The sequence below is a fragment of the Drosophila bipectinata genome, chromosome 3R, assembly GCF_030179905.1.
Source record: "Drosophila bipectinata strain 14024-0381.07 chromosome 3R, DbipHiC1v2, whole genome shotgun sequence".
NCBI lineage: Eukaryota > Metazoa > Arthropoda > Insecta > Diptera > Drosophilidae > Drosophila > Drosophila bipectinata.
In genome coordinates this window covers 18,620,580-18,648,389 of record NC_091739.1, presented here as the reverse complement: position 1 = coordinate 18,648,389, position 27,810 = coordinate 18,620,580, and the positions used below count along the sequence as shown (strand labels likewise).

Genomic DNA, 27,810 nt, shown 5'->3' with positions numbered 1-27,810 from the left:
GATTTTCAAGCACAAAAATTTAAATATTCATTTCGCATCTTCTTTATTTTTTTTTTTTTTCCAATCGTAAGAACTTAAAAGCATTCGCCCTATAATTCTTAAAGTGCAAGTCTACTCTCAGCACTGCATTTGCACCTGCCGACAAAGTCATTTCAGCTTACACCCGGCCAGCTGCCGGAGTTCCATTAGTCAAGGAGGCTTTCCGAGATGGAAAGTCCGGATTGAAACGAATGACCAAAGAGTTGCTAGATGGGGCTTATCCTGCGGCGAATTGGCACGTGGAGTGAACTCAGGTCCGGATTAGAAACACAAAATAAATCAACCCAAAACTGGGACAGAGTTGAGGAGTTATGGCTGCCTGGCCTGTCTCACTTTGTGGCCTAACAGAATTATTAATGGCAATTTGAAAGCAGGCAAAACAAATTCATGTGAAACTCATGAGTGGAGTCTTGAAAAATTCACACACAAACTGCTGCCACTTCACCTGACTAATAAGGTTAAAGTTGCCGTATGAAAGTTCGTTACTGAACCTTTCCCCAGCTCATATATCAAATGCATATTTACCCATTGAACAGTGCTTAGCCCAGGGTCATGTAATTCCATACGCCCTGTTGGCCGGAGGCACAAAGGACCGCCTTCTCATTCATCATCGGGGCGGGAGAGCCTTTTGTGCGAGGAGCTTTGGCCAAAGATGCTGGAAGAGAGCGGCATCTCCATCAATAAATCGTGTGGCCTGCCGCCTAGTCAATCATAATCTGACACAATAAAGATATTAATCAGAGCCATAAATTTACTTACGGTCTAGACAACCAGTTTAACGGCCAACAGCTCGCACACAAAGCTCACTGACGAAGACGAAGAGTTCTCTTGATTTTTTTCTCTTCCTTGGCTTGAACTTAAATACATGACAAGTTCTCCGGAGAAGGACTCGCATATTGTCCTCGTCATTACGCGCAGACATTTTAGATTACTCTTCCAGTTTATGAGCGAAAAACTTTCACTTTCAAAGTAGTCGATTCATTTTCTGTTTTTGTCCAGACCATGAGGCTGAACGGCAAGCTCGAACTTTCGGAATGTAAGAGTCCTTTTGGCATCCATATCCATGTCCAGATTTTAAAGCCATAGTACTAGCCCCACGCATGCTGCCTGGTCAGTCCCTGAGAGTCCTTGTCTGCACCTAACGAGCCATCAAAAAGCAGGACAAAAGTTCAGCCCACTCTCTTTGAAGCCATCCCCAGGTTCAGCCAAGGATCAAACACTTGCACTGGTAGAAAATGGTTTACTATATTCCCTAAGAATGTATGTATTTCAGTACCAACCAGCTTTACTTTAGTCCTTTTTATATATGTAGTCTGAAATATCATTTGAAACTTAAGACTTTTTTAATGAAATAAAAAAAGGACAGAAAATGTTCAGTGTAACTAGGTAAAATCTACTCTAGAACTAAAATACCACTCTAAATTGCAAAAAAAAAATATATAAACAAATTAGTGTGTGCAAAATCACTTGAGTTGACGTTCAATTAAAAATTTATTCAAAAAATGTGGTCGAGCAGTTCAACAATTCAAGTATCCTTGTGCGGGCCTTCAATTAAAGTTGTGTAAACACGGTCCAAAGGACTCACTTCATGGGCGACTTATGTGTTTATTTATTGCTCCTGCCCCGTCCATCCGGAGTCCCTTGGCCCCCCAGTCTTGACTGGATGTTTCGATGAACCCAATTGATTCTTTTGTTGCCATTGACAGGGAGTCAGGTCAACTCTTTCCTTGCTAGAGCGATGCCGAATAAATATTATTTTGTGTCGGATTTTTGTCCGATTTTTACTTTATATGCTGCTGCACGCTCACTCGGTCGAGAATAGAAATTTAATTAAATTCGAATCGGTGGCCCACAAGTGAAAAATGTGGTTGAGAACTTGTTATCCTTGATGTGCAGAGGACGCAACTCAAAGGGGCGAACATAAAGCTAAACTGTTGCTGTAATATCTAAAGCATCTGTCCTCAGCCGCAGAACAATTCAGCAAATTAAAATAACAAGTGGTAGTGGGGACCCAAGGCAGTTTAAAATCCAACAGCTGGCACTGGCATTTCTAAATTTTTGGGGCCAGCACTTTTTGACAGCGAATTAGAGAAGCCCCGACCTCCGGTCACAGTTCAACAAACTAAAAGTGTTTGCTTTATGGCCTCGATGTACTCAATGTACTTGAAGCGGAGCCAGCCCACCCTTTATTTTCCTTTATTTATTTTTTTTTCTGCGAGGAAAACTAAACAAAAGTCTGAATCCCCCCAAAAGCAGACAACTCAAGATTAGCTGCGCCACAAGTCGAGAGCCAAAAATAACTCGAAATATTTCGGCCAATTGCAGTGGCCAAAACAATAAACCGTGTTAACCTTGGCCATGGACATGGCGCATTGAGCTTGAACCCATCTCAGTCAGAATCTCAGTCTCCGGTTTGGCTTTTGAGATCCTAAAACCTGCCATCGTTTACACTGAAGAAAATGTTCAAATTAAGTCAATATACCAATACAAATAACGAGTAAAATTAAATTAAACTCAGATAGATGGTTAGAAGACGCTATTTCAAAGTAAGATTATTTTTAATTTACTTAAGCTTTACATCTTCTATTGCCTTATTTTTCCAGTGCTCTCTTCACTAGTCCCCTCGGGTAATTGTTCTTAAAGCGGCTCTCAGAATTAGTAGATTTACTTGAAATTTACCCCAGAATCAGAATTTAATCGCCAGATCCCTGGATGTGTATGTGCCGGCATCTTGTTTGCATACCAAAACGTGTCTACGATAATTTGTTTGGGATTTAGCGCCACCAGTCCCCTGGTGCTTCCTCGATAGAGCTACTTCCCCAGTTTTGACGTCACTGGAGCTGAAACTACCATAGATTTGAGTTGGTCAATTGAAATTAAGCCAATTTACATAGATCCTTGCCATTAATTGAGGCTACTCGTGCAAGGCAACACCACTTTCTGTTGGAACAGAAACAGTTTCCAAGTGCTTCTCTCCGGTTCGGAGTAAAGTTTATTAATTAACATTGACTTGGGGTCCTGACAATATGTCCTTGGAAAATATTTTGCATTTGACAAGCAAAGAAGAGGAGCAACTTGGGTTTCCTTCTCGGTTCCTTTCCATTGTCTCGTCACTGACACTTTTGAACATAAACAGTTTTTTTTTATTCAGTTTCGATTTGTTTAAGCTTTTAATGCGCAGTTAGTAAACTAATTAATTTATTCATTTTATTATTTCAATTATTGCACCTGCCCAATAAGGGGCTTGTCATTGGTCAACATAAATTATTGATAATGTCCGAATGCCGACATTTGCAAGTTAAACAAGTTTTTATTCATAAAATCTACATTTTTATGGACCAGCAAATTCAATCAATTAGTAAGTAAAAAAACAAATAATACATAATCGAATAAAATTGACTATCACTGACAAGCTACAAAATTAAATCGTAACCACTTAGCCGCCTAACAGGTAATTTTTCATATTAATAGTTAGAGAAAAAATGAAATATTTTTAAAGAGCTCTTCACCAATGCTTTTTTTCACAGAAAAACAATTGAAAATTAAAGGATAATGGCCACGAATTAAGCATCATAATGTTTTATTTGACATGAAAAAAATTCCAAACAAAAATATACGGCGCTGCATTTTTTTAATAGGGAATATTCTTTCATGTGAATATCAATTAAGTTCTTAAAAAACCACTCTGTATTTTCTTTTCATTTTAAATTATCACTGAAGCCCAAAACAAAATCCCAGATTCCAAGAATAAAGTCATTTTAATTTCGCAGAAAATTATTTGTTGACTCTCATACAAAAGTCGCACCAGTAATTCTTATTTAATTACCAGTAATAATACAATTCAAAGAAAGCAACTGACTTTTGTATATATATACATATGTATGTTCTTCGGTAGGTTCGTTTACCACAAATATTCAATGGTCACTTTAAAGTTTAAGGTTTAAACCACCAAAAAAATAAATACAACATGTGTTGCAAGAGGACATAACATGTAGGTGGTGAAAAGTTTTCTAATGACCGCTGGCAACATTCAATCATTCTTTTTTGAGGACTAAACTTTTCCATTATTAGATAATTGATTTAAAATTGCAAAAAGTTCAACTTTATCACAAAATTTTATTAAGAATACCATAAATTATTTAAAGGTATAACATTGTATAACATACAATGTGCAATCCAAGTGTTGAATGTTTTTAAAAGTGACTTTTCGATCCCTTTTGGTATCCCTTTTGGGGTCCTATGATTCGTTCAAGTCACGTCGAATCCGAGTATGAATAAATTACATTATTTTTTCCATATATGAGCTATCACCAATAATGTTTCCATTTCAGCTACAACTCGGTTAGCCGATAACCAAGGCGAATGCTTAAAATGCAACCATCTGCGGGCGAAATGAATTCAATTACGTGATATCTGGCGAATACGAATTAAATGGCAAACAATCGTCGACAAGAAGTGAAGCCATTCCTATTCGGAATTCCTATAACTATTCGGAAGCGGCTAAAATCGGACGGTCGTTAGAAAAGACCGTGTCTGCAATTCGGGCGACATGTTTCCAACATCCGTTTCTGAACAAATCACACAAAGGAATCTCAAGTCAGCTGTTGGCATGCCACCCTTGTAGGTGGGCGGCACATGGCCGGAGCTGGAGATTCAAGGAGATTCCAGGGGATCCGTGAGGGTTTCCCATCGAGGAGAAGTCAGTTAGGAAGGGTCGGAGAGGGTGCAACGTCTGGCACGTAGCTTACGGTCTACTGAAGCAACACGCGTACACATGGCACCGGCAATCGTTACTTTGGCCGTACAATTCGATGGCCCCCAGCTGTTCCACGGTGTTACCCATGTCTGCAGCTTTAACTGACATTAAATTGCCGATTCTTGGCGGCTCGACATGTGGCCTGCTCCATATTTGCATTTGGTTTACTGTCGCTCAGACTGATCTAATTGAAATGGTCCACTAACAATTTAATGCCATTGATTGTGGGCAATTTGACTCCATTAAAATCATAGGTTAAGTTAAAATAATTAAATGGGGTAAACGGTGCTGGGTATTTAAAATTGAATTAAAGCAGTTACCAAAAAAAAATTAGCAAAGGGAAAATCGATGGACCAGCATTCCGTTGCCTCTTTCATTTTCCCTTAGTTCAGGTTTACACTAAGTATACGCCCTCAAATAATTTCAAAAACATTTCCAGCCGTAGAAGCGCTGCTCATTTATTATGTTGATGAGAAAATCAACAGCCAAATGCAATGCAGCAGAAAGCAGCCACCAAGGAGACAAAGCAGCAAGGCAGCAAACATGGCTTACAAATGAGCAGCAAAGTCTTATCAAATTTGTCACGAACTTTTTGGACACAAATCTGGCTAGCTGGCTGACGGCCTGACTGACTGAATGGCTGGCAGACGAAAACCATAATATTTGAAGTGATTTTCACTGCTGACACAGCAGTAGCCAAATATGCAAACTAGCTTAGCTGCGCCAAGAAGCTAAGGTTCCCATACATCAAGTGACCTTTCGCCAGGACATGCCTTGTCCAGTCCAGAGTCCCGGGCTTGACTTTTGCTTTGTGTGCTTAGTGTGGGTCCCAGTCTGTGTGTTCAGGAGAACAGGACAAGCCACAAATCAAGTGCAAGAAGCACAAAAACGGCGGCAGACGAGCGAACATCGGTCAAGGCCCATAAATAGCACGCCCACATTTAAAACACTCGATGCATAAATCAATGTTAAATAAACAAGGAGGCGGAGCACTTTCCAGTGCTGTCAGGTGTGCAGGACACAAAAAATGTTGTATCTAGGAAGGTGAATCACTAAACATAATTCAGTCATAAAAAGAATTAATAGGAGTTGTCAAATTAACTACACATATAGTACTTACGAATAAAACAACTAAAATAATATTATTTATTTATTTTTTTATTATTAAAAAGAAACGCTAAAGTACCAGCTCTGATGAGAAAGCAACAAAAAGCTGTATGCGCTTGGATGCATACTACGCTTTTTGTTTCGCTTATTATTATGTAATATTTACCAAAGTCAGCCTTCGAAATAAATGAAAAATGCCTGAAGAAAAAAGCGGTAAGGATCGCAAGTATAAATTTTCCACAAGCAACTGAAACGAACCGAAATGAAATGAAAACAACAATAAGTCAACAGTAAATCAATTGGAGCAACATTTTAACGCAATTCTCGTTTGATTTATGCGCAAAAGAAATGAGTGTCTGTCACTCTGGACCAGCCGGTACACTTAATTCAAACAGAGCCGTGAATATTCAGAGCATATAATTGCCAATTGATAACTGCTCTTAAAACCAAGCCCCCTGAAGCGAACAAACATTCGCAGGATGGACGTCATCAGACGAATCGATACAACAATCGCCTTGTCTGTCCATTTCCGCACGATGGTAAAAAACCATCTGGCATGGCAAAGGTCTTTCTTATTTAATATCGGTAAGGCATAATTAAGGGGCTTGGATCTAGAAGGAAGGAGAATATTCTAGGAGTATTTTTCATGTGGCAAATGTTGAATATTTGGCATACACTCGGAACTCCTTACAAAGCTTAGTAATGTCTCTGCAAGTGTTTTTTAAACGCCACCTTGCACATTAAATGAGCTGTTGCTGCAGCTGGCAGGAAAGAAAGCCACTAACTTAATTGCGAGTTTCTGTGGCGACCCCAAGGGAAAGAGGGCTTCGCCGCAACTTCGGTTGCTCCCTCTTAAGGATACAACTTTGCGCAATTTAGTGGCAACAGAGGTGGCAAGCAGTTGCACGGTTCTTAACCAATTTAGTCAAAGAATTTAATAAAGTGGTGTGAAATTCATAAAATAGTTGAGCTTGAAATAATAAAAATAAAATATATATACCTATATAAAATTTTACAAAAAATAAGGGCTTTAATTAATTTCCTTAGCACGTGGCCAGCTCCTGGATTGCAACAGTCTTTGCGGGGAATCCAAGACCGTTCAGACAGAAAACGTACTGCCACGGCAAACAATGCATCATTTGTCCCTGCACAATGCATAAATTAAGGGGCTAAGTAAGCGTAACGAGACAGCTCCACGCTTCAAGCCCCCTCTCCACCCCTCATTTACACTTGCCGTCTGAGAATGGCAGCCACAGACCAGACGATGCGAATCCGCGTCTTCGTCCTGATGAATGCCGCAAGTTGGCTCCTCTCATCGCAGCACGATTGCTCCAGAAATGCGCAGAACATGACACTACACAATGAAAAAAGATTGACCTAACTGTGGATTTAAAATAAGAAAGTATTTACGAATTTATATCATACAGTTGAAAATGTAACTATGTATATATTTAACGAAATCAAGAGCGTATTTAAATTCAAACTTGCCTTTGTACTTTTAAAGCTTCATTCATATTCCTTAATTCAAGTGATAGTGTATCCTTGGTATTGTCTGAATTTCGTTTAATTTATCGGTCCCAAAGGCAATGTCCTAATGAGTGTCAACCTACATTTACAAACGCATTAGCCATCATTAACAGCATCACCTTTAGCAGCATTTAGCAAGGATGCACTATTTAATGGCATAGCTAAGTAAAATAACTCTTAGCATTAAAATAAAATTATTTTAGTGTCTTAGTCATTATTTCGTTTGCCCTTTTACGAACATCAATGCACTTCAGGAAATTCCTTAATTTATAAGTAGCAATTATAAATTTTCTAAGCTAATAACCGCCAACACCCTTGGTCAGGCATTTATCGCCTGTTGTGGTAGGTCATAATTTTAGCCACTTACAGTACAAACACCACGAACCCATTCTTTTTAAATTTTTGTGGGTGGACTAGGCCAGGCGCTAATGCCAAAAATCTATGCCAACGCCATTTGTCTTATCGCTATCTAAGAAACTCCTATAGCTCCGACTTTGGCAGCCACTCAATTTGCATAATTCTGTGTTAATTGAAAAAGTTTTGTTGGCCGGCGAATTTATTACCCAGAAAGTATATTCGAGGCCGGGGGCTGGCAACTGCTTAAAATAAGACCTGCGACTGATGTGATTAATAATGTAATTGAAACGCCAGCGGGGGAATTTCGGTGTCAAAATATAGAAGATGGGCGATGGGCTATTTGCGCTAAAAACATAGCCAAAATGGCAGCCTAGGAGACGTGCGAGCATTCGACCAACACGCGCCGAGCATCCAGCCATCAAAGTTATGGTTCTGACTTTGGTTACGTTTCCAGGCACTGACAGAAATGTTTTGTAAAGCTTTTAAAGCCACTTAAAATCAGTTAAAATAACGCTTATATCAAATAAAGAATTTTTGAAAAAAATGGTAATGTAATGTCCTTTTTTTTCAGGTATAGTTTCGAAAATCCTTTCTTGGATTCATACTTTTCAGTGATCTTAGACTCTGAATGCGTTTATGTGTTTGTGGGTCTATCCGACAGTGGTCTGAGTGGGTGGGCACGTGTTGGGCGCTGGAAAGGGGCCGAGAGGTTTAGGCCATGTCGCAGTGTGGTTTTATATTTCATGACACAAGCAGCCAGAACGACAAAGGCAGTGGCAAATTGCTTACACTTACACTTTTCGGGCCGCACATTTTATTTAATTTGATGATTTCATTAAACAAATTGCCCTGGAACAACTTTTCGTCTCTTATTCTTCTTCTTAATTTTAACTCGAGTGGCTAAATGTATATGTGTGTGGTCTATAACCATTTTAACCAGAGTTGACGTAATTTAAGCCTATAAAAACCAAATTAATAGTAGTATTACGTCTAATATGAAACTAAAACATAAAAATAAAAGAAAGGCATACCTGTACCACTAAATAACTTTTAAAATCAATAAACTTAGGATTTATTTAAAAAAAAATAGAATTAAAAGCTTGAGAAAAAACTTATAATGGGAAAATATATTTTATGTAATTCATAACTCAACTCAATAGAGTTTCTATTTAGCTTTAATTCCGCTAAGAAATCTACACTATCCTTGGACTCTGCGACCCAAAAAGAAGGCAACAATTAAAATTAGTCTGAGCAAATGCCGGACTTACTGGAATGGGAGGCACTGTACGAGGAAGAGACAAAACTGATTGCAGTTGACGCCCACTGACCTTCGTCTTCATCAGTCCCGTGCCTTTTCGCGCATACTCGAATGGAGTCCTTTCCTTTAATTTCAACAATCGCCAGCCTTCTGCCATTTTGGCTTGGCAAGTAATCTGCTTTAATGCCTTCCATTATCGTTCGCTGCTGTTTTCCCCTTTTTTCTTCCCCTATTCGCATCTGTTTGCTTGGATACCCGCCTGTGTGTGTATGTGTATATATGTGTGTGTGTTAGCTTTGGTATTTTGTTGTTCCGTTTCCGTTTTGCCAACACATGAAAATTACAACACGCGACTTGACAGAACAGTGTGTACAGTAAATTTTTCGGCCACCTGTGTGAGTGTCGCTGTGTGTTTCTGTTTGTGTTTGGCTATGTGGGAGTATATGTGCCCGGGGGCGTAACATTTTGCGGTTTTGACTGCGGCTGGTTGCGTCCTACACTTGAACAAAATATTTCAAAACAAAATCAATTATAAGAAAAAAAAGATGTGGGAAAGGATGGTCCTTAATCGCACAGGGGCGTATTTTTCAGCTTCGAAACTTTGTATGTTCTTGAAGCCCTATGCCTGACGAAAGTGAAGTTCTTGTTTTGAGATACAGGTTCTGGGCTTACTGCTTTGTTTATAAAAATAAAACACCAAATCCAAAACCATAAATTGTTTTATTATTTTCGCCAACTTTTCGCACTTTTCTTTTGTGTATAGGATCTATCTAGCTTTTGCTGTCGGGTCTCTTTATCTTTGCTGTCGACGCCCATTATGCAAGTGTGCTTTGTGAGAAATTTACTGCAACGCCGAAAGTTTTCAACAAAATTACGGCCATAAAGTAGCAGTCAGCAGAAGGCGGCCACCACAACAAGTCGCTGTAATTAAAGGTATCCCGCCGCGCCCTAATTCAGCGAAATTCCGGCCAAAAAGAAAATCTCTTCAGTTATCAGGTGGACCTCACCGCATTATAAAATATTATATAAGTGACTATTTTGCAAACTGCTTAAGAATTCCAGACAGGAAAGGTCAGCGGACACGGGCAGTAAGATAAGGCCCAGCATTTGTCAAACACACAAACATCGAATTCAGAGCCTACGTGACACTGAGCCCAAAGAGCTGTTGGAATTTTTAGATTCTCGGAATGCTGCTATGAACTTCGGCTAATCTGGTTTTAAATTGTATGCGAATTCTCTTGAATATTTCTCTTGTTTGGTACTGAATAATATCTATTGCTCCAGCATACATTAGCAGGCTTTTGTTGCCACGTGTTGCTGCCATAGATACATAGTCCCTTTCCGGGCTAGCAATATTGGCAATTCAATTTCGTTGAAGTTGTTATCCATGGACTACAATAGTGCCAACAGTCGACAGTCGGATGTTTAGATTTCCAAAAAACAGTCATATATAACATGTTGTATAAACTAAATAAATTTTAGAAATATTCTACCAACTTCAGGGACGTTTAACAATTACTTTTAAATCCCTAGATAGTTATATTTATTTAAAAAAAAGACATCGTGCAGAACCTTGCCCATGGCCAATTTCCAATCCGTAAAAGGCCACTTGACCCAGAACCCGCAGGCTAGTCTGCTGGTCAGAAGATCCATGGTCACGGACAATGGTCGAGGGCATCTTTATGACAGCCGGGCAAGCCATAAAAAGTGTTTCAGCAAATAAAGCAAACGACGGGACATCGGGGGGAGGAATGAGATTTTTATACAATTTGCTGGTAACGAGCCATCAATATTGTATCTTTCTATGTTATCCTCGGACACTTTTATGGCAAGGAAACTGTCTGTCCGTGTCTGACTGCGCATATCGAAATTGGTAATTGCTGGGCCCGTTTCATAGCCATGTCCTTGCTGCCTGATTGTCACACCATTCGGATTGGGTTTTCAATTTTCACGCGTTGCGTAGGTGCGAGAGCACTTAACCTGGCTTAAAGGTCCCGCCTTCGCAGCGAAAGCCAGCCAACCGCATAATCATGACACAGCCCACAGTTGATAGCATGGCTCGAATAACCCCAAAACCGAAATAGAAAAAAAGAGCGTCGAACGACAATATTTGAGTGGCTAAAAGCCCTCCACCCGGGTTGCGATAGGTGCCAAATGTTGCGTATACGCAACGTAATCAATTTGAATGTTTTTGGTTTGGCAGCCACTTGTGCGGTGGCTGTGGTGAAATGCGATTACTGCACCTATAAATTATGCGGCCTAATGAAAGCGTCCGGAATTGCGGTAACATTTCACCAAGTTATTTAATCTAAATCCCTCTCGAAATCGCGAAATTTTTGGAATTTTCCCACTCCAATGGCCTTGCATTGGCTCATTCCGGTGCGGCGTTTGAATGAAAATTATTAAATTCGTTAGCGCTCATTTTGCGAAAATGTATCTTTAATTGCGTTCCCGGAAGCGCAATGGCGGCAAAAGCGAAAGAAAACCCAATAAGAATAAAACGGAAAAAGCCATGAAAAAGTTTTGACCGGAGGTAGGGCGCTCGCTCACAGAGGACACTAAACAGTTGACTATTCAGTTTTTCTGTCGCACGACTCAAATGTTCATATTGAATTAGTAAAATTGCATGCATTTTCGTAGTGTTTTTCTTCATGTCTCTTTCGCTCTGTCGAACGGAATTAAATTCAACTAAAATGTGCAAGCCAAAATGTCCAAAAATGGTGTTTCCGCAAAAGTTTAAGAATTTTACCCAAAAGTTTGGTTTTCTTTGTTTAAGCTCTCATTTTAGAGATTTCAAGCAATTTTGTTTTTTTCGTAATTAGAATTTAAAAATGAACGCTTTGAATCAAATTATATAACCCATTGCGTCAAGTATTATACATATATTCAACTCTTTAAAGTCAAGTTGAATTTCAGGAAATACTGTGTGCTTCATACGGAACTTTGATATTTTATTTATATCCTCATTTCTTATCTGTTGTCTTTGGCAACTCTTTTAAACAAGTTTCCATAATCCTCCTAGATACCAGCGTTGGTTGCGTTGAAAAAAGCAGCTAACAGCACGCCTTTTTTCTTTGAAGCAAGCAAGTGTTCGTTTTACAGAAAATATTACACATACGCCCTGTATACCAGCAACTTCGTGGCGTATGTGTTACATTACGTACGGATAGTGGGTATACCGAGATAATTCAGTGCTCAATACAATGGCGATGAAAATCGAAAGATATGGCACCATATCAGCCGCCAACGTCGAAGCACGAGCGAAAAACCTTAAAAATTGATGCCATTTTGCAGTAGAGAAGGGTGAAAGCAAAAACTTCGATTTTAGCGTGGTTTGGGGGCGAAGAGGGCTTTACCCAAAGATGACGTAGATGTCTGTGTTCGTTTCGTTGGTCATTGTACTCGAATCGCTGGCTGGCTGGCCAATTTTCAGCCTGGACCGCTCAAATGCGACATTATTATCACTGATGAAAGGACACGAGCCCGGCGAGCCGAATTTATGTTTATGACGCTTCTATGTGAATAAATTATGGCTTGAACACAACATTTTTTTGCGTTCAATGCTCAGCCACAAAAAATGAACACATCATACTCATCGCAACGTGTATGTGTGTATGCGCGTGTTTGAATCCTTTGCAGACCACTGCAAGTAGATAAAATTGTATTTCCCAAACACTCATTTCCGGCGTTGCCGGAAAGTATGCAACAAAAATCGTACGTATGGAATATGGTATACGACACTGTCATTAACAGGAGAAAAGTTCGTAAAAGGGGCGTGTCCTAAGCACTCTCGATGTAACATACTTTCGTACTTCAAGCGAGAATTGCGCCCTTTTACCCCATCATTACCACGAGTTCCTCTTTCCTCTTGTTCTTCCTGACGCGACGAAGGACAACCAGGCAATTGAATTTCCCGGTCGTCCTTCCTTTTATCCAACACAGTTGGAAAAAAAATGAAAATTGAAAAAAAATGTTTGAAACTGAATTTTTTTAAAAATTGAAATAAAAATATGTAAAATATTATATATATATATATAATATTATATTATAATATGTAAAATAAAATATTGTTTCTAGATTAGATGCAGAATATTAGAGAATCGATCCCAAAATCGTTAAAGGTATTCCGTTTATGAATCTGATAAAAATTGGACAAGATATTGATATTGCTATGGGCCATATTGACCCTTATGATTTTTTAATGATTATCCAAGGGTGAAATCTCAAAAATTATTTGTTTTTAGATTTTGATGCATATTGGTGGAAAATCGTTCAAGGTATTCTGCTCAAGAATCGGATGAAAATTGGGACAACGCTATGGGCCATATAGGGCCTCCATGCATTTTTCATGATTTTAGATGGGGGATACCCAGAAAATTTAACAACAAATCTTTTAAAAAGTGTACTCTTTTAGTAAACTGTAAAGTATTAGAAAGTTTAAAATTATTCATTATGAAAAAAGTACCACACACTTCTCACAGTGTAAATATTTCTCAGCTTCCGCTTGGACAATCTTGAATCCTTGAATCTTTAAAGCACATCCTGGCGATTGGCTCCGATACACAGGCATTCCGCAACGCGATAACTTTCAATAAGTGACATTTAGCGCTCGGGTGCACAAAAAGCATTTGCGTAATTAATTAAGTCATCTGCTGGGTTTGTTTAGGGGCGATATCTTGGTGTTCGTGTGCTGCCACCGTCTAATGCAATTCCCGATTTACGCCTGGCTTAGTCTCCCCGGCAGTTTGCGAGGCGAATGCCAAATGAGCAAAAACAAATTTGTGGCCCCACATTCTTCCACAAGTGTTGAAAATGTACCGCAAAAATACGAGCTGAATACAAGCATTTAAATGGAATTGACATTAATCAAGCCCAGGACATTAACTCATCGTCTTATACCCCATAAAATATCAAATTTCCTCCGGGCAGTTTCCATCACAGCCCATCATAAGAAAATTTTCCGTAATTAACAAACTGAAAAGCAATTTTACTGAGCCGGTGGCCTCAATCCATGTCAACAAAAAGATAGATAAATAAATCTTCCAGGGATTGGACCCCAAAACAGAGGCTGTGCAAGCCAAGCACATTTGTTGGCAACGAACCCGGCGAAGTTAATCAACTTTTTTTGTTTGTTGCGTGGTTTGGAAAAATTCAATTGCCGGCCTTTATTGTTGGCTACGTCATTTGGCGGTTATATGGGCCTACGAGTTGTCCAGCTTCGAACAAAGTTTTCTGGCTCTGACTCGGGTTGCCGCCTTTGAGTCATTTATACTGGCTCCTTATTGATCGTGACCAGAAATAAATTCATCATTATTTCGCCCTTGCCCATGACGTCAACAGATGTGACCAATCGAAGGATGAACGACAGCCATTTAATTGAACAGAAAAATGACCAAAGCCATAGAATGACTAAACATCTTAACACTCCTTGCTATAAAATAAAAAATATAATATTTGAATATAAACCTCCTTACCTCTTTTCCCGCCATATGTAAAGCTGTAAAAGTATTCAGAATATACAAAAAAATGGCTTTATTAAAATTCATACAATTATTCATGCTGTGGCCTCTTCTAGACCTTGACCCCGATTTCGCCAGGTGTAAAGACCTTGACGTTGCGATCATTGACCTTATAGAGTACCTCCTTGCGTGTCTCTTCGCAGGCAAACTTTCCCTCCTCCAGGACTCGCTCGATCAGCAGCTTACCGTCAACCTCGCGGAACACTCCGCTCTTGAGCCGCAGAACCTGAATTCGCACCTGACCGAGTTTCGCCACATTGTTATCCGTCAGCTGGTAGATGTCACTGTTGCTAAGCTTGGTGATGACTGTTAGATTTTCCCGCTCCTTGGACAGGGCGGCCAGATCCTGACAGAATTGTTGCACCTGCAGCTTTGTGGCACCCAGGTTGAACAGGATGGACAGATTGTCAATCAGCACCGTATAGCTGTTCCGGCTGGCGTAGTTGGTCTCCACCTGTGATCGAATGTCCTCCATCAGTTGCTCGGTTAAGTTCTGACCTTCCGGGTGACGCAGCCACTTGGAGGCAAGTCCTTGGCCAGCCATGTCGCTCAGGACATCGATAACTCCCAAAGTTTTACCCTGGAAGATGTTCGTGTTGTAACCCAATCGCATCCCAGCATTAAAATAGTGCTGATAGTGATGCTGCAGGCAGACAAGCAACGTTCCGGCGTTGGAGATGCGCAACCTCTGACCCAGGATACAGCTGATCAGGAAGCTGCCATCTACATTGGACTCCTCGCTGATGTGCACAAATCCGGGTAATTTTTGCTCATTGAGTCCGCAGGCTAGTAGCACTGAGGTTGCCATTATGTGGACTAAGCGTGCGGATCTGGAAAGACATTGTGGAATGGTTGGTCCATTAGTCAATTTGTAAATGTCATCTGCGTAGTTCAATTAATAAATTGCGCAGTTCAGTCCCTTTTTTTTCCGAGACGGGTCACGTGGCTAGTCAGGCCGAAGAGGTTAAAAACACTCGTCTCGAACCGGGGCCAACAACTTCTAATTTATTGGCCAAAAAATGGTTAGGGAATAAATAAATAGGGAATTTTCATTTTGTCACTTCATCAACGCCGTCAGCGGCACACGTGTCAGCAAGTGAAGGAATTACTTGAACAAATTTGCATAAAGGACTTAAAATATAAGGACTATTAGTTTAGTAAAAATATTGTAAATATTACACCAAAAATCAAAGAAAATTAATCATGTTTAGGGCCAAACAAAGTCCACAAAAGTCCTTCTAACCCATAGAAAATATACAATACTTATTTAATAATCTATTTAATTAAAAAAAATAATAACTAAAACAAAAAAAAAAAGTAGTCAATGGCCCATGAGGGGATCGAACCCGCGACCTTCGCGTTATTAGCACGACGCTCTAACCAGCTGAGCTAATGGGCCGATGTAAGAGGCGCCAGCAAATGCTTATTTGAGCCAAAAATAAATAAGCTTGAAACTTCCAAAGTTTATTTTTACAAGGCTCGGAAAAGCTTTTCGAAATCAAGCTTATCCGAGTGCTTGGAGTGCTTATTGGAGTGCTTTTCCTAGCGCTAAAACACAAGTGTTAAAAAACGTAGAAAGTAACTTTGAATGTTAAAAAACACTTGCTCTATTTGTTCTATTCTTATTTAATCAAAACTTAACACTCGACCAACGTTGCTAAAATAGCTGGAAGACACTAAAAGTGTTAATGGAGGGGCATGAGGTGAAAACGTGTTCACAATATTTAAATTGCTTTTAAGCATTCTGATAATAATAGCTGCTGAAAATATTTGCCATTCATTCTAGGGATCACCTGCTCCTATCACCGGTGTTATCTTCCATATCACGACAATATATTTTGAATGCTTAGAATCCGATTGCCAGCTTGAAATGCGATAAATATTTGCAACACGAGAAAACCAAAACCATTCTAAACAACCCTTGACTCCAAAATGCATTAGAAACTGCACATGTTAGAAATCGAAGTGGAAAATAATTTTAATTAGGTGTAAAATCGGGTGGAGATTGATGTGGTATGGCAATATGTTCGATGAGGGCCTTTGCCTTGAAATTATTTTTGGATGGCACATGTCCGAATGGTCTTGCAATTACATAAATGTTTGGATGGAAAACTTTGGGCAATTCCTCATGACGCATGTAGGCTTTCAAGCAACTATTGAAATATTCTAAAGTGAATGGGTAGCAGACATTCGAAATGTTTTTAATTACACCGTAATCTCATGTATTATGTGAACCCGTCATATCACATACGCCCCGAAGCTCAGAGAGCCGCCGGTTGGTCAATAAAAAGAGCTCTCACCAGTTTTATTTTGTTTGAAGAGTCGCCGCTCCCCCCTTTTCACTCACGTCTTGGTAGTGTCGCCCTGCTGACCGCCGACCACCGACTAACTAAGCCGATCCAGTCCAGAATCGGATCCCCCTATCCCAGTCATTCCCGCTGGAGAGCGGCAGGAGGGGTTCCACAACACTTCCGACATGGTCGCCTTGACCGCGCGATAAATGAGCGCCAGAGTCAAATCCCGAGCGCATGTACCCACTCAAAAAATAGTATTTTTTAATGAAAATATTTCGAAAATTTAATGTTTATATTTACTGTGTACTGTTTGCGGAAATATAAACAAATCGAACAATTTTATCAAAAGAATTTCAAGGCAATGAGGAGTGAAATAATAAAAAGAGTTCCACAAAACAATTTTAGAAAAATACTTCCTATAGGCATACATTTTTATAAATGTTTTAAAATTATTAAACACACATCAATCAAACCTAATTAAGACGTTATTATTTTTAAAAATGTTTTCTTGGGTTTTTTAATTATTGGTAGATATTTTTTTGAGTGCAGAGTACGACTGTTGCCGGCTGTTTTGGACTGTGTGGGATCCGGCGCGCTGTCGGCGGCCGATCAGTCCGCTTTCGGTGCTCAAGCGTTTCGTTTCGTTTGCCATCGCCTCCAGTCGAAACCGGGAGGAGCCCCTGACCAATCCCCCAGTTCCCCAAAGCTAAAGCCAGACCAGTTTGTTATGCGATGACGTGCTAGCCGCTCTTGTTCTCTTCCACCGCCATATACCCACTACTTTCCGGCTCGACTCTCTTTGTGCCAAAAAGAAATCATAAACTAATAAAATAGTTTTCTGCGCGGAAAACAGACAACTAACACAGAAGGGAAAACCGGGGCAAGCGTTTTCTCGTTCAAGGTAAATATACCGTCAGCTGTGACTGCCTTTTCTCTCAGCGATTTAACCTTTTTCAATTGCATTTGCTGCAAATTAGCACTAAAAGTGCAGCGTCAGTTTATTTTCAATTCACAAGGCAAACATGCGGCTTTAAAACTCGTAATAGCAGGCTCGTAATGGTAGCGATAGTGTGTCAGACACCGAATCATAGAATTATCACGCGATGTGTTGTTTTGAAAAGGTTTCCAGGTCATAAAACCTGAAAAATCTCCCCAAAAATCAGCTGTTCTTGAATAGTAACAACATCGGAAACCTCACCTATTTGGGGGCTCGTTTTGCCATAAAGGAGATTATAAATGAAAGCAACATTTATTGTGCCAGCGGATCATGTGATATTTGTTATTAATTCGACTTTGACCAGTGCCAGATAAAATTGAGTGAAAAAAAAACCAGAATAAAACAAAATAAGACAAAAAGTTTGGCGGAAATTCTTCTGCCGTCTGAATATAAATTATAGAGCAATCGACGCACGTGGCTCGTTCTCAAACAAAAATAGTAATAGAATAAATAAATAAAAACCCGGGCAGGAACAAAATAAGTAAATAAACTCTGGCAATAATGTTGTGCACCGGTGTTTGGAATCGATGATAAACATGTTATCTATCCATAAACAAGAATCGGTAAACCGAGTCCAATCGAAACTTGATAAGGGTCGGAACATACATCGAACCCCATAAAGATTGTTACTCTCCGGCCCGGGGGTAAAAAATGACAGTTTGGAAATTAATATTTGCCTAGCCTAGCACTTAAAACCAATAAAATTGCAAAAAATAGTTTGAGACTCATAAATTAGTAGTATTTAATAGTAAATCATATTAAGCTAAGTTTTACGATGCAAACAATATACATAATTGAATAAAAATATTCATTCTTATATGAGAAAGTCTTCAATTCATAAATACTCATTCAATTCATTATTTTTTCTGATACATTCACGTTTTTTGTTAATTAGAACAAAAAATTAGATAAAACGGAAAAAATGATTTATACTATCTGTCATTATTTGGTTTTGAATATTTATGGTCCATCCAAAAATATTTAATTTATGTCTTCAAATCATTTTTTTGCACCTTTCTCTTATTAAAATACGAAAACTTTAAAATAATATCAAAATATTGTAGGCTTATTTGGCCAATTTACGAAATAAGACTAAAATATTTGGATATTATTTTAAAATACAATGAGAACTTATTTGAATGCCAGAAACAATATTCGCTGAAGCATACACCTTCGTCTCAAAAGACTTAAAATTTTAGCTATCGCCGCTTTTGAGAAAGAGTATGCCACAGATAGCTACATATACTTTTCAACTTTTTTTCGGAGCAATTATAAATATTTCCTGATGCCCGTATTTGTCATATGCAAATTACTTTTCAATAAAAAAGCCATAATGAATGCACAATGACAAAAATTGCAACCAAAACAGTAAACAGAAGCTTAAAAAAACTAAAAATAGGTTTTTGCAAAAAGAGACGCTGGCCGGCAGTCTAATTTTCCAACTTCTTTTATGTTTTTCTTGCTAACAAATGCACTATGTACTTACCAGTATATAAGGCGTGATAAAGGCTTTTAAACACAGTTTATTGGTGATTTATTAAGTTGTTCAGTTTAGTTTACGAAACAAATATAACAATTTGACATTCCTAACATGTTGTAGGTGTGGGTATGACCGTATATGCATTCGATCAGCTGTTTATGTGGCCGTTTAAACCGGTGCTGTTAGACGCAACCGGAAAACAATGTTAACTATCTATGAGCTTGAAATAAGGATTTGAAAATATTCAAGGACTTTCAAATTGAAAAACAAATGCATTTAGATACAAATATTAATGGAAAATAAAGATACAATAAAAAATGAGTATTAACTATCTTCAAAAATGTATAAAATTGTACAAAGTTTTAGCTATGAATTTTTTACTAACCCCCATTAGCAGCTATTTGCGGCTACACCTGAGCAAGTGTTTGTAGAAAGCTTTCAAGCTAAACTTTTACGCAACCGCCCAGCTGATTTTGGTAGGTCCTTCAGTTCCTGAATAGTTTTGATACCACTATGACGTAACACTAGACCCACTGAGAATGCCGCCCATCTAAAGGAATTGAATTGAAAACCACCTTTTATTTTTAGGTAACCAGAAATAAAGAAACCAACATATATAAACCTATAGTTTTAACCTTTTTTCAGGTCAGGAAATTAGCTTAGACCTCAGCCACAACATGAGCCAAAAGAAGGAAGAAAGAAAGGCACGCTGGTATTTCGGCGGATTGGGAAGCGTGGGGGCAGCAATGGTCACTCACCCCCTCGACCTTATCAAGGTTACGCAGCAGACGCAACAAGGCAAGCTTTCCATAATCCAGATAGTTCCGCAAATTGCCCGAGAACATGGAGTCCTGGCCTTCTACAACGGCCTCTCTGCCTCGATGCTGCGTCAGATGACCTATTCCACGACGCGATTCGGTGCTTATGAGGTCGGCAAAAACTACATTAACACCGATACCTTTGGCGGTAAGGTCCTTTTGGCCGGTCTCTCTGGTTTCGCTGGCGGTATCATTGGCACGCCGGCGGACATGGTCAACGTTCGGATGCAGAACGATGTTAAGTTGCCCCCGGATCAACGACGCAAGTACGTTCTCAAATCCACAATTCTTGGGACTATATATTAATATTTCCTTCATTATTTTCAGCTACAAACACGCTATTGATGGTCTTTATAAGGTCTATCGCCAAGAAGGATTTTCGAGACTTTTCTCTGGAACAACGACGGCAACATCGCGTGGTATTCTCATGACCATCGGACAGATTGCGTTTTATGATCAGACGAAGGTCGCCCTGCTGAAAACCCCCTACTTTGAGGATAACTTGGTCACGCACTTTACCGCCTCCTTAGTGGCTGGAGCAATAGCTACTACTCTTACCCAGCCACTGGATGTGCTGAAGACGCGGTCAATGAACGCGAAGCCCGGGGAATTTACGGGATTATGGGACATTGTCAAGCATACGAGCAAGTTGGGACCTCTAGGTTTCTTCAAGGGCTATGTGGCGGCCTTTGTGCGATTGGGTCCTCAAACCATCCTGACGTTCGTGTTCCTGGAGCAGCTCCGCTTAAACTTTGGCCACAAAACTGTTAGCTAGCCGAGATTCCCATCGATTCCATCCTAGGATAATAATTTGTCATGGCTGGCTGGCAGATTCCCTTCAGCAATGCTAACATTCCAGCTGCAATAGGGCAAACCGTACTACAAACCGTAATATTAATTTTAAGCAGAATTGATTTTTAACCAAAATGCGTTTATTGTTGCTTCATAGATGACTATGGTTGGTGGAGAGATCTTTTAGATCTTGAGATCTTTTTATGGCCAATACCGAATTCATATATTTTGCAAATGTGTACTTTTTTAAAAATAATATTAATAGTTAGAAACTGTTTCCTTTCATGCATTCAGAAAAGCAAAGCTATTATACTCAAAGTGAATATTAAAGTGTTTATAGTTTCAACAATCGTAGGGTATTGGCTGCATTTAAAATTAAGCCTTGTTAATGCGGGCATAAAGGTTTTAGTTGAGCCCGATTGTATTCGTCGTCATTGCCGTGCTGTTAGCAATTAAATATAATTCGTTACTAATTGGTGGGCATCTGCTTATTGTTGCTTTATGTGTAAAGACTGCCATGCAATAATTAAATAAAACAAATCTAGATCAATTGATTATCGATATCACCTATATTTGGATCTGGGAACACCCCGAAACAGCTCTCTTCCGGTACCAACACCACTTTGTGGGTCATACAAAATCCTTATAAAGTCACGCTACTGTTGTGAAGCATCAGTCGTAGAATCATCGAGATGGGTGCTATTTTTTGTCTAACTCCCCAGGTGCTGGCACTGAGCATTGTCCTTCTTGTAACTAATCCTGCCAAGATAGGAGCCTCAAAAAAGCTAACAATACGAAACTTGGAAAAGTTTAACGAGGATTCTGATGAATTGCACAGCCATCTGCGGATCGCCGAGGACGAGGAGAATTGGTTGAAGGTCAGCGGTCAACTGAAGACACATGTGGAAATAGACAACCACTGGAAGGTAAAACAATATGATAATAATCCATTACCAAACAGTCAATAACCGCCTCTATAGATTTCTGTAAAAGTTTTGAAAGCCGCATCGCCCGACGACGATTTCCAAGAGGTTTTGAAACTGTCAAAACTGGGAGTTTGCGATGCAATGAAAACGTATTACAAAGACTTCTTCTACGAGAGGATAAAGAAGTATTCCAATGCCCCAAAACCCGAAGATTGTCCTTTGCCTGAAAAAGATTATCATCTAGACGACTTTCCTCTGGACGTAAAAATCATCAAAAAATTATTGACCCCGGGCTACTACCAAATTATAGCTAAACTTCGGAAGGGTGATGACGTAAAGCTGGAATACCGCGCCGAATTGGAAATGGAATAATGTTTAAAAATCCTATTAGGATTTCAGCATATCTTGAATTTAAAAAAATATATATCATTTTAGAAGCACTGCAATTTTATTTAAATCTATGGGTCTAACTAAATATTTAAATATCTGATACCCAAACTACGCACTTCTAGTCTAACTATTTTTGCCATTCGTTACTAAATAAGTTCACTTTTTAAAATGTATCAGATACATACTTTTAAAAAAACAAGCAACTTATTTCAATACAAAATCAAAATGTATTGTATGTTCAATAAGTATAATTAATACCAATATTCGGGGTTTAAAATCCACTTGAAATGGATTGGTTTTTTTTAAATTAATTTAAATGAGGGAAGAACACAGAAAGCCGCGTGCCTATTTTGGTGGTCTAGCGGGCATGGGAGCGGTAATGTTCACCCACCCATTTGACCTTATCAAGGTCAACTTACAGACCCAGCAAGGCCATTTGTCGATCCCGTCATTGGTTCGAAATATCGTCCGGAAGCAGGGTTTCTTTGCACTCTACAATGGAATATCTGCCTCGATGCTGCGCCAAATAACAAACACCCTGCCGCGATTCGCCGTCTATGAGATTGGGAGGGATTTTTTTGGCCATACCTTAATGGGAAGCTTGGCTCATTCCTCCTTAGCTGGCATTGCTTCCGGTATTTTTGGTACACCGGCTGACTTGGTCAACGTGCGGATGCAGAACGACGTGAAACTGCCCATGGAAAAACGACGAAAGTAAAGTATCAAAAAAAAAATCCATCCTTTTTTAGAATTACCTTTTTTTGTTATTGTATTTATGCCTCTTTATTTAATAATTCAATTATATTTTTTATATATAATTTTCCATTCAAAAGGTTAATTTTGGTATTTTAATTTAAAGCTACAAACATGCAATTGATGGATTCGCCCAAATTATCAAAAATGAAGGAGCTATCACCCTTTTTTCCGGTTGGACCCTGGTAGCGGCTCGAGGAACTTTGATGACTCTTGGCCAGAATTTTTGCTACGATTTGGTAAAGAAGTATATGCTATCAACACCCCACTTCAAGGACAACGTAGTGACGCATTTTACCTCCTCTTTGGTGGCGGCAGCAGTTTCTACCACGCTCACTCAACCATTGGATGTTATCAAAACACGACGGATGAATGCCAAGCCTGGAAAATATCGGAACATGTTGCACATTATCCATCATACAGCCAAGCTTGGCCCACTTGGTTTTTACAAGGGCTTCGTTCCAGCATTCTTGCGGTTAGGACCATATACTGTTCTGTTGTTTGTATTTATGGAACAGTTGCGTCTCTACTTCGGCTACTTACCAGAAGACAAGGAGGAAGATCACACCTCACCACCTTGATATGCAACCTCAAATTTATAGTCACCAGCCTTATTTATTTTGACTTTCTCCCAGTTTAAATTACTTAGCTGTCTCGAATCGTTGCAAAGATTTCAGAGACATCTAAAGACCACTAAGAGTTAGATTTTAGTTCAGGAAACATCATGGCATTGTTTTATCGATGCAACCAATCGAAACAGCTAAGTAATTTATACTGACTGAAAAATATCAATAAATTTAAATTTTTTTAAACGAGTTGTTGTCTCAAACGGAGAATCATCTACTATCCTGTAGACAGTGGCGGATTTAAGGAAAAAGGCCCAGTGGGCAAAATTGTTTCAGGGTACATTGAAGGGTATTTTGAAGGGCCCAGAAAATTTGACAAAAAATCTTAAAAATATTTTGTTCCCAGATATTGATGCAGATTTATGAAGAATCGATCCACAAATCGTTTAAGGTATTCCGTTCAAGAATCGGATGAATATTTCCTAAGATATGGCCTTCGCAGTGGTTCATATGGGGCTCCCCAAGCATTTTGCACATTTTGAAGGGGACAGCCCAGAAAATTTGACAAAAAATCTTAAAAATATTTTGTTCCCAGATATTGATGCAGATTTATGAAAAATCGATCCACAAATCGTTTAAGGTATTCCGTTCAAGAATCGGATGAATATTTCCTAAGATATGGCCTTCGCAGTGGGTCATATGGGGCTCCCCATGGATTCTGCACATTTTGAAGGGGGCAGCCCAGAAAATTTGACAAAAAATGTTAAAAATATTTTATTCCCAGATTTTGATGCAGATTTATGAAGAATCGATTCACAAATCGTTTAAGGTATTCCGTTCAAGAATCGGATGAATATTTCCTAAGATATGGCCTTCGCAGTGGGTCATATGGGGCTCCCCATGCATTTTGCACATTTTGAAGGGGACAGCCCAGAAAATTTGACAAAAAATCTTAAAAATATTTTGTTCCCAGATTTTGATGCAGATTTATGGAGAATCGATCCACAAATCGTTTAAGGTATTCCGTTCAAGAATCGGATGAATATTTCCTAAGATATGGCCTTCGCAGTGGGTCATATGGGGCTCCCCATGCATTTTGCACATTTTGAAGGGGACAGCCCAGAAAATTTGACAAAAATTCTTAAAAATATTTTATTCCCAGATTTTGAGGCAAATTTGTGGAAAAGAAATCGAAGGTGTAACTTTCAGCTCGAGGGGCCCTGATAGCCTTTCGTCGGGGGGCCCAGTGGGCAAGCGCGCCTTTTCCCACCTGTTAAATCCGCCACTGCCTGTAGATGTGGTAATAAACCTCACAGCGGTTTATTTTTATATCCAACGACGTGCCTTCTATACAACATCGACTTGAATATGGAATAAGAAAGGCTCTGAATATCTTCACTGTTCAGTATTTTTTATTGCAGAATCAAATTAATCTACTCGTAGGCCCGCATCTGCCTCAAGACTTCGTCGTAGACATATTTCCTGGCCTCTGTGCCCCAGATAAAGTCCAAATGAGCCCATTTCTCGAATGGTACCAAGTAGTCCAGGGCCATGTTGGGGAGCTGGTCCCTCAACTTGCGCACATCACTCACATCGCACATCCAGTCGTTGGCTCCATAGTACAACATGACAGGAGCCTTGGCATTCTTTAGCTTGTAATCCGGAGGGAAGTAGCTGCCGTATTCATAGGGATTACGCAGAGCAGTGTAGTCGAATTTACGGAACTTCTTGGAGTTATATTCCTGGCAGAAGTGCAGATTCTGGTTGACCGAAGCTCCAGCCGGAGAAGTGGCCTTTATGTGTTCCAGAAGAGCCTATGAAATTCACAATTATGTAGTTTCTTTAAATGATTCCTAAACCAAAAGTAACTCACATAGTCAAGTTGCTCGGTGTCGTAGCCTCCTATTAGGAAGATTTCATTAGCACACATATCCGCAAAGGGAGAGTCCGACTGGCACTGGGCGATTCCCAAATCTTGCTTGAACTGGCTGCTGGGCATAAACTCCATGGAACCGGCCAGCTCTACAATGGCATTGGGCTGACCCAAGATCGGGGCAAAGGCACGGGTCATGGGGCTCTTCATATTTCCCATATAGGCAGCGGGACCCAGTAGATGCGCCGACTTTATCTTGTCATTGTAGGCGGGCTTCTCGGAAACCATAACCAAGTAAACAGTGGTGCCCTGGGAGTGGCCCACATACTGCACCTGAGTCTGACCAGTCTCTGCCAAAACATAATCAATCATGGCCGGAACATCGTAGATGCCGATTTCGTTCCAGCTAAAGTTCCAGAAGATCTGCCAGTAGGTGGGCCAGTACTTATGGGCCTTGGAGTAGGTGTTACCTCTGGCGTTGCCCATCCAAACATCGTATCCCGCATCGGCCAACATGTAAGCCAGTGATCGCTCCGGGCCCATCAGCACCCAATCGGAAGAGGAGCTGAGCATTCCGTGCATCAGGAAGGCGACGGGACGATTGACACTATTGCCGGTTTTTGGGGAGTAGGGAATGCGATGCATGGTCAGGATGTAGTTGTCATCGGTGGTCACAGTATGGCGCTCCATTGGGTAGCCATCATCCAGAATGCGTTCACCCTGAGAAATTTTAGTTTCTTATATAAACCATACAAAAATTTTTATTTTTCAAAATATACTCACGCAATCAGAGATGGGGCGGCTGCCAGCCAAAACCAGGCCCAAACCAACCAGAAAAATTGATACTTTTAGTGTTACTCCTCGCATAGTTCCACTATGGCCCGAAAACGTTGGGATCCCACCTTTTATAGCGTTCTGTGTCCATTATCAATTCTCTGATTGTCGCCAATAATCAGATTTATTGGTAAGCGCGGTCACAGCCCCCCCAGAAATCTTGAAAATAAACATATACATATATAGAAATTATCGATACACCTGGCTCTAATCAGCTTCTGGCTCTGATTTTGATTAAAATCGCAAGACTCTAATTTACAATCAAGGAATCCCAAGACCCCCAGGCTATCTGCTGATTTTATTATCGTTTTTTCAATTATTTTGATACCTTATAATTAAGAATATAAATCATATTGGTACTTTTTATTAAAAGAAAATTAAAATTTTAAAGTAAAGGAAATTTAAAACACTATAATTATAAATGTAAATAAGAAAACCAATCAAAAACCTATTGCAATTTTCTAAATTGTTTAACCACAAATATTATTTTCTAGTTTCTTTTTAGCTATAGCCTGATTAACAGGGTATCTCCACATCTAATCCCTCAAATTTGTATATATCATGCTCACCCATATTTTTTTTCACCTGCAAATTTTGGCCAAAAGATAAAGCCCTATTAATAGAAAAGACGATTTCAAATGAAAACAACCGCCTTAAAAATGGCTGACCTCAACAGCCAGCAACATGTTGCTATGGCCTCTAGCAACATGCAACATTTGCCCAACAGCAATACCTTCAAATTAAGTCGTAAATTTTCACTCATTAGTGGGACAGACTGGGTCCTGTACAAACTGGGGCCACAAAATCCGAGCGAGGATTATTGATTTATAGTGGCCACATATGATTGGTGTGTGAAAGGGTCAAATACACGTATTCCCTAAGCTTGCTGCCCTGACGACGCGACCACAACATACAACACTGCCAAGGTCCTGGCTTAACGCTTAGAGCATGTGTTTAGGATACCATTAGTCGCTGGTGACAGTTTATTTCGTAATACAGACAAGAGTGGAGTCAATCGTAGCGAAAAACTTGAGAAAATGAAGCACCAACAAGTTGTGGTCGACTACTGGACCATGTTGAAGACGTCTGGTATGTGCTTATTACTGGCCGTCTGCGGATTTGTACTCCTCAAGTAAGTAATTGGTTTAATAAATATTTAAACATATATTTTACAATTAGCCAATGGGTTTTCTTTCACATTTTTTAATAAGTTAAAGACTTAGGCTAGTCCAACCCTAAACTGAAGCTGTATTTTACTTTCTTGAGTTATTCCTTTTTGCTTCATGTATTTCAGAATGGTGCAGACTGTTTTCTGGCTACCAGGACATCTTAAGAAAAACCAACTGCGTCTCGATGAACTGGCGAAGGCATATGCCAAGGATCTTAGCGAAGAAGAACGGGCCGAAATCGAACAGCTCTTTAATACCAACGAGCCATTAACAGATGACCGTCTCAACAAATTCCTAAACAAACCAGAGACAGGCGAGCCCAAAAAGGACCAGTAGAATAATTAATAAATCAAAG

At 39.6% G+C, this 27,810-nt stretch overlaps 6 protein-coding genes and 1 non-coding gene across 9 annotated transcripts; 4 read left to right on the top strand and 3 right to left on the bottom strand.

The window, feature by feature from the left end:
* Window positions 1–14,552: 14,552 nt before the first annotated feature.
* Window positions 14,553–19,493, bottom strand: Elp6 (Elongator complex protein 6). 2 transcript variants are annotated; one of them, XM_017249218.3, is made up of 2 exons: window positions 19,341–19,493; window positions 14,553–15,393 (listed from the first exon to the last, which is right to left on the bottom strand). In XM_017249218.3, the coding sequence occupies exon 2, from the start codon at window positions 15,369–15,371 to the stop codon at window positions 14,616–14,618; it is 756 nt and encodes a 251-aa protein (XP_017104707.1). In that variant the 5' UTR covers window positions 15,372–15,393; window positions 19,341–19,493; the 3' UTR covers window positions 14,553–14,615. The 2 variants fall into 2 exon arrangements, with proteins under 2 accessions (XP_017104707.1, XP_017104708.1); XM_017249219.3 differs by lacking the exon at window positions 19,341–19,493 and adding an exon at window positions 16,864–16,985.
* On the bottom strand, window positions 15,889–15,962 carry TRNAI-AAU (transfer RNA isoleucine (anticodon AAU)). Its single transcript has one exon. It is a non-coding gene; the product is annotated as a tRNA-Ile (tRNA).
* Dic1 (Dicarboxylate carrier 1) lies at window positions 17,484–21,494 on the top strand. 2 transcript variants are annotated; one of them, XM_017249216.3, is made up of 3 exons: window positions 17,484–17,758; window positions 19,980–20,418; window positions 20,480–21,494. In XM_017249216.3, the coding sequence occupies exons 2-3, from the start codon at window positions 20,012–20,014 to the stop codon at window positions 20,925–20,927; spliced, it is 855 nt and encodes a 284-aa protein (XP_017104705.1). In that variant the 5' UTR covers window positions 17,484–17,758; window positions 19,980–20,011; the 3' UTR covers window positions 20,928–21,494. The 2 variants fall into 2 exon arrangements, with proteins under 2 accessions (XP_017104705.1, XP_043068048.1); XM_043212113.2 differs by lacking the exon at window positions 17,484–17,758 and adding an exon at window positions 19,802–19,922.
* A 122-nt stretch (window positions 21,495–21,616) lies between these two features.
* On the top strand, window positions 21,617–22,316 carry CheA87a (Chemosensory protein A 87a). Its single transcript, XM_017249220.3, has 2 exons — window positions 21,617–21,870; window positions 21,925–22,316. Exons 1-2 carry the CDS (start codon window positions 21,637–21,639, stop codon window positions 22,240–22,242), a joined length of 552 nt encoding a protein of 183 aa, XP_017104709.2. The 5' UTR covers window positions 21,617–21,636; the 3' UTR covers window positions 22,243–22,316.
* Window positions 22,317–22,434: 118 nt separating this feature from the next.
* Window positions 22,435–23,801, top strand: LOC108130405 (mitochondrial dicarboxylate carrier-like). Its single transcript, XM_017248810.3, has 2 exons — window positions 22,435–22,974; window positions 23,120–23,801. The coding sequence occupies exons 1-2, from the start codon at window positions 22,577–22,579 to the stop codon at window positions 23,592–23,594; spliced, it is 873 nt and encodes a 290-aa protein (XP_017104299.2). The 5' UTR covers window positions 22,435–22,576; the 3' UTR covers window positions 23,595–23,801.
* Window positions 23,802–24,980: 1,179 nt separating this feature from the next.
* Lip3 (Lipase 3) lies at window positions 24,981–26,319 on the bottom strand. Its single transcript, XM_017248769.3, has 3 exons — window positions 26,236–26,319; window positions 25,453–26,172; window positions 24,981–25,393 (listed from the first exon to the last, which is right to left on the bottom strand). Exons 1-3 carry the CDS (start codon window positions 26,317–26,319, stop codon window positions 25,013–25,015), a joined length of 1,185 nt encoding a protein of 394 aa, XP_017104258.3. The 3' UTR covers window positions 24,981–25,012.
* A 971-nt stretch (window positions 26,320–27,290) lies between these two features.
* Window positions 27,291–27,806, top strand: LOC108130672 (uncharacterized). The gene is made up of 2 exons (XM_017249254.3): window positions 27,291–27,418; window positions 27,581–27,806. The coding sequence occupies exons 1-2, from the start codon at window positions 27,324–27,326 to the stop codon at window positions 27,789–27,791; spliced, it is 306 nt and encodes a 101-aa protein (XP_017104743.2). The 5' UTR covers window positions 27,291–27,323; the 3' UTR covers window positions 27,792–27,806.
* Window positions 27,807–27,810: the final 4 nt, after the last annotated feature.